General features: G+C 35.2%; 1 protein-coding gene across 1 annotated transcript; it reads right to left on the minus strand.

The window, feature by feature from the left end:
* Positions 1–419: 419 nt before the first annotated feature.
* On the minus strand, positions 420–6,126 carry LOC131939892 (uncharacterized; the record flags this gene model as incomplete). The annotated part of the gene is made up of 2 exons (XM_059298424.1): positions 420–3,491; positions 5,881–6,126. Coding segments are annotated over 2 exons (533 nt in total), but the record flags the coding sequence as incomplete, so codon positions are not given.
* Positions 6,127–6,443: the final 317 nt, after the last annotated feature.

The following is a 6,443-nucleotide window of genomic DNA, read 5'->3' on the forward strand; positions in this document are numbered from 1 at the left end:
ATAGATATACATTAAAACCCACCCTAGTTTATGATTAAGTACTTTTTTTATAAGCTTTACTTTTACAAACAGCAATTTTTGCATTTTGCTGTATAAGTCATGTTTTTTTTTTAATTATTATTTGTCAAAACTTTTTATCCATATTACAAATACCATAACTATTCACTTGATAGGAGTGGAATACACATTTAGATCTAGTGTTAAACTGAATGAAAGGAAAAAAGTAAATTTTGGTAATATTGATGCCTTAATATGGGGTATGGGAACAGTCAGTACCTTTGTTTTTGTTTAACTTGTATGGCAGCAAAATCATACATACATACATACATGTGTGTGTGTATATATATATATATATATATATATATATATATATATATATATATATATATATAATATATATATATATATATATATATATATATATATATATATATATATATATATATATATATATATATACACACAAAATTAATGGTAAAGAAAGTGGATCTAGCTTTACAAAGACACTCTGTCTAACACACACTCACTAGTGTGATTGATCCACCTCCACCCCCCCTACCCTTCCCCAGTTTTTGCAGTTGTAGAGAACTACATGTGAGTTCGTAAAACAGATTGTTCATATTTACAAGAACATTTTTGTGATAAGCATTAATTCTTCTTTTTTCTCCATCCATTTTCTCATTTCTTCAAATTTTCTTTCTTCTATTCTAATGTACACGTAGAGATATATGTCTGTGATGAAGGTATTATTATGTACACTGACTGCTGCTACAGTTAGGGTTATATGTAATCTTTGATGTGACGTGACAACAAGCACAAATGGTAAAAGCCTATTCGTGTTTACAGTCGCTGTTACACAGACGTATAGTTTTTAGCAGGGGTGTAATTGTGGCTACATGCAAATCATAATTACATCATAAATACACATAGAGGTAGTGAAAGCTTGAACAATATTGTACACACAAACGTAAACAATGCTTTTAATGTCTTTTTTTTTGGTTTTAAATAATTTTTAAAAGTTTATACATCTGGTACAAGAAAAACATATTTTTTTGTTTTGTTTTCATTTATCAGTTTCACAAAATTAAAAATTTAAGATATTTTGTTAGATAAAAAAAAAATACAATATTTTATTATAAATTATAATTTGAAAATAAGAAGTTTTTTATATTAGTTTTTATTGTTAAATTAACATGAATTTGAAATTAAAAAAAAATTGTATCTCAATTCTGACATGCAGTCATTAAAAAAAAAACCCATTATAAATATTTAGTTACCAGTATGCAATAAGTAAAAGCCATAATAAACAATTAAGCTTTGCCCATTTGCTTCATAGTAGATATGGTACTGCTTATCCTTTCGAATGGATTAATGAACGTTATTCACAAATCAAAATACAAAAAAAAAAAAAATCGGCATCCCAAAATGCTCCATTGGGCTGACAATTTATGATTAGCATATTTTTTAACACTCCTCTTGTAAAATTAAGCATTGTCGTGAATTTTATTTTTGTACAAGTTTATTTATAACACAATTTTAAATTCTTATAATTATTACTAAGGTTACAAATTATAAAAATATAGGAACAATTTTTTTTTTGCTTTTAAAAAAAAATTCCAGCGTTATGAGCTTAAATATTTTATAGTAAAATGTTATCAGTAACAACAACCTACTGTAGAACATAATACAGGAGTTATCTCTCTTTAACTAAAAGAACACAAAAAACTAATATTTCTAAATCATTTCTTTTTATTTCATATTTAAGATACAGCTTTAAAGATTTATAAATAAGGATGTATTGTTATTATTATTTTAATATACACAGTAAATGAGTAAATATTCAAAGTTTTTAGTTTTATTTCTTGTTGGGGCTGGGTCCACAATATTATGGCTTGGTTTGTATCAGCTACAACTGTAGTAGATGTTTAGTCTTTAAAGAATTATGAATATCTGTGTAGATGGTGTTTTTAATCCATGGTTATAGGTCAAGAATGGAATACATGACTGTAGCACCATCGTATAATCATGCAACCATTTTCGTTGGTATCTTGTCATGGTGCGCAACATCGTTTAATCAATACGACCATTTTCGTTGGTATATTGTGATGCCGCGCACCATCATTTAATCAATGCAGCCAATTTTATTTGGTCTCTTGTCGTCCTGCTTCACAATTTTGGTGTGAGTGATTTAAAAAACAAATTTGTTTACGAGGTCATGTAAATTGTTTACTGACAGATATGATTACCATGTGGAACCTCAGACTATTCATAGTGCGAATACAGCCTTTGGTTTATTTCCACTCTGTATGATTTATCCACTTGCATAAGCACATTATATAGTTTAGTCCATAGCATATTTTTTGTTTTTTCACAAAGCTAGCTTTAATATATCCAGGAAATAAAGTTTAATAACTCTTGTATCCATCATTCTTGCTCCCCTTTTCTATGAGTCTCATTCAACAAAAATATTAAGTCACAATTCTGTCTGTGATGAATGAAGAATATTTTACAGGTTTTTTCCATAATCTGTAGCACACATCAAAGTTACAAATCCAAAATTTTAAAAGTATGAACATAGAGTGTATGTAAAGTCTGGTCTGATGTAAACTTGATGTATGCTCTGTATGTTATGGAGCATATGCTCCATCTTAGATTTATATACCAGTTTTAGCCAAAATATCCTGCATGTTCCATTAAAATGTTTTTTTTTTAACAACTGGAAAATACACTTTTTGAATTCCTTAGCATAGATATTATCCTTGTTTAAAATTCTTTATAAAGAGCGATGTTTTATTAATTAATAAATTACTAATTATTTTATTTATCAAACCTTAGGTTAATAATTTGTACATACCACCACCAGTTTCAAATTAAAATTAACCATTGTAAAAAAAAAAAACAGCCCAGAAGATCCTATTTTTTTGTTTTTTTAAATTTTAAAAAACTTTATACAACTCAGTTAGCTTCTATTAGAACTATTTCTATTGGTGATTTAACCCAAAAACATTGATACCCATTGGCTGATTAAAAACACTTTTGGGTTATATTAATAATATAGGCCTATTGTATTTGATTATATAGCCGTGGCTTTGTAATTTGCAGCATAAAAAACAAAATCCCAATTCAGAGCTAATTTGACGATGTATAAGTCCACTTGATAAATCTTTGGCTAAAACTGGTGATCCGATTAATTAAGCTCTGGACTCAGTTAAAAACTTGGACCTCACACAGAACTGCCCCAAACAAACGCGACCAGCCGATCTGTCTCCCCCAGGCCTCGATGAGCACGTAGCGCCCGACCTGCGAGCGGACGCACTGGAGGACGAGCTTCTTGTTGAAGAGGGCGTTGTTGAGGGAGGTGATGTAGTTGCACATGTTCCCGGAGGCGTAGGATTCGTCGTGCTCGTCATCTTTCTTCTGGATCTTGTCGTCCACGTAGACGACGAGTTGGTCCAGGTTTTTCATGTACTCCCTGAATGATGTCCCTTTTTCTGTGAATTGAGAAAAATACAAATATAATTACTAGATGAGTGATGTCCCCTTTTCCGTGAATTAAGAAAAACTGTTTTTTATACCAACAAAAATAAAATACTTAAAAAAAACTTTTTAAAAAACCACGTTTTTCTTGTGGACTAAAAAGTAGAAAATAACTATTTACATACATTTGATGACAAAAAACGTGGGTACGTTCACCATCAAATTTCCCGACCCATCTGCCCGACCCACGTTTTTTGTCATCAAATGTATGTAAATAGTTATTTTCTACTTTTTAGTCCACAAGAAAAACGTGGTTTTTTAAAAAGTTTTTTTTAAGTATTTTATTTTCTCCTTTTTAGTCCGTTGCTACACATGAAAAACGTGGTTTTTAAAAAAAGTTTTTTATATAGTTTATTTTCTACTTTATCCAATGACTTGATTAAGTATGACTTGACTAAGTGTTTATAAATACACGGACTAAAAATCTTGAGCGACCAGGATTGTGGTTTTTAAAAAGTTTTTATATAGTTTATTTTCTACTTTATCTAATCACTTGATTAAGTATGACTTGACTAAGTCTTAATGTTTTTAAATACACGGACTAAAAAAATCTTGAGCGACCGATACGCTTTAAACAGAGAAAGGGTGTAATTTACGTTGCTGGCGTGGAGATCTACTCACGAATCACGTGATCAAATCTCCCATAAACAAACAAATAAACGCGAAGCTGAGTTAAGGAAAAACGTGTTTATGTGTAATTTAGCATGCCCAGCGTACCAACCGTGTCACCGTTAACAATGTGTTACCGTGTCCGTTCTCCTTTTTAGTCCGTTGCTACACATAAAAAACGTGGTTTTTTAAAAAGTTTTTTTAAGTATTTTATTTTCTCCTTTTAGTCCGTTGCTACACATGAAAAACGTGGTTTTTAAAAAAGTGTTTATAAATACACGGACTAAAAATCTTGAGCGACCAGGATTCGAACCTGGGTTGTCGAGGCCACAACGCGAAATACTAACCACTATACGATCACGGCCAGCGCGCTCACATCGATTGGGGCCGAAGTAACTGTGTCAATAGGCTTTAAGTCTTGTCGGTATCTTTAGAAATCATGTCCTCAATTTTATGGTCCTTGAGGCGTAATTAAATTAAGCTAATTACGGTCACTAATTGCTAGTTTTTATGATTGCATCTGAAATTGTTAGGCGAAAGTAGCATGCATGCCAAATTTCAGGTCTCTAGAGCAATCAGAAGTGGGCTAATTTTCGATGTCAATTTTAACAACAAACATCCAAACAACCAAACAAACAAACAAACGCGAAGCTGAGTTAAGAAAAACGTTTTAAAATCGAACTAGATACATGATTTCCTTTTTGCTCGCAGACAAAATAATAATTAAACACTACAGATGCTGGATGGAGCGTTAGACTTTTAACTCGAAAGACTTGAGTTCGAATCCGAAGTTCAAATCAGTGGAACGTCACTGAGTCTACCCAGCTTTGATGGGTACCCAACTCAGTTAAGGAAAGTAAAAGCGACTGGGCATGGTGCAGAAATCGCATTTTCCCTTCATATGCCAAAGTTAAGACAAATATGAGCTCTACTTCATCTGCTCAATGCTCCCCCCCCCCCCCCCCCCCCCCAAAAAAAAAAAAAGAAAAACAAAAAAAAATAAATAAAACAAATAGATTCTATGTGCAACGGAAAGAAAGGAATATGAAATATTACTTTCATACAGAAAATACAGACTAACTGTTGTTCGCCACCCAAGAATTTCCAAGACTACCCCCCCCCCCAAAAAAAAACGTATAAAAAAGTCATTTGCAGAATGCCCTACCTCGACCCTTCCCCCTTAACACACTCTAAAGTTCTAAAGACTAGAGCAAAGCTTACCTTGCCCGCCCCCCTGCCATGACCCCCCCCCCCTAACCTTGTAAAGTTCTAAAGACTGGAGCAAAGCTTACCTTGCCCATCCCTTGCCATGACCCCCCCCCCCCCCCCCAACCCTGTAAAGTTCTAACAACAGGAGCAAAGCTTACCTTGCCCATCCCCCTGCAATGACCCCCCCACCCCAACCCTGTAAACTTCTAAAGACTGGAGCAAAGCTTACCTTGCCCATCACCCTGCCCCCCCCCCCCTCCCTAACTCTGTAAAATTCTATAGACAGGAGCAAAGCTTACCTTGCCCGTCCCCCTGCCATGACCCCTCCCCCTTCCGCCTCTACCCTGTAAAATTCTATAGACTGGAGCAAAGCTTACCTTGCCCGTCCCCCTACCCCCGCGCCCGTCCCCCCTACCCTGTAAAGTTCTACAGACTGGAGCAAAGCTTACCTTGCCCGTCACCCTGCCATGACCCCCCCCCCCCCCTCTTACCCTGTAAACTTCTACAGACCGCAGTAAAGCTTACCTTGCCCGTCCCCCTGCCAGGTGTAGATGACCACACCCGACACGGTGGTCTTGTGGCCCAGGTCCACGGTCCACAGCGGGTACTTCCCGTACAGGTTGTCCAGGATGGTGCAGCTCTGCAGCCTGAGGTCAAGGTCACCGTCCACAGCCCGGTCGGCGTGACCCTCGGGCAGCTTGTGCCGGATGTGACGCTTGTACAAGGTCTTCTTATTGATCCAGCTGTCCTTTTTGTATGCCAGGTTTTCGACTAAAAGGTTTTTAAAAAAACGGGAGTTGAAAATTATAAGGCCAGATTTTCGACTGAAAATTTAAAAAATACGGAAGTTTAAATAATTGTAAAGGGGTCATCCATAAATGACGTCAAGCTTTTTTGGACGATTTTTACCTACCCCCCTCCCCTCCGTCACACGTCGTCACAAAAAGCCAGAGCCCCCCCTTCCCCTAAAATGACGTCACACCTCAGCCTACAACCCCCCCTCAAAATTGCAGTTGAATTTTTTTTAAAACATTGATATTTTTCTGAAATCTTGTCTGAACTCTGTCAAAATAGAGTATTTTAATCAA

This window comes from Physella acuta, unplaced genomic scaffold (genome assembly GCF_028476545.2).
Source record: "Physella acuta isolate Inbredline_101_S28 unplaced genomic scaffold, ASM2847654v3 ptg000300l, whole genome shotgun sequence".
Classification (NCBI taxonomy): Eukaryota; Metazoa; Mollusca; class Gastropoda; family Physidae; genus Physella; species Physella acuta.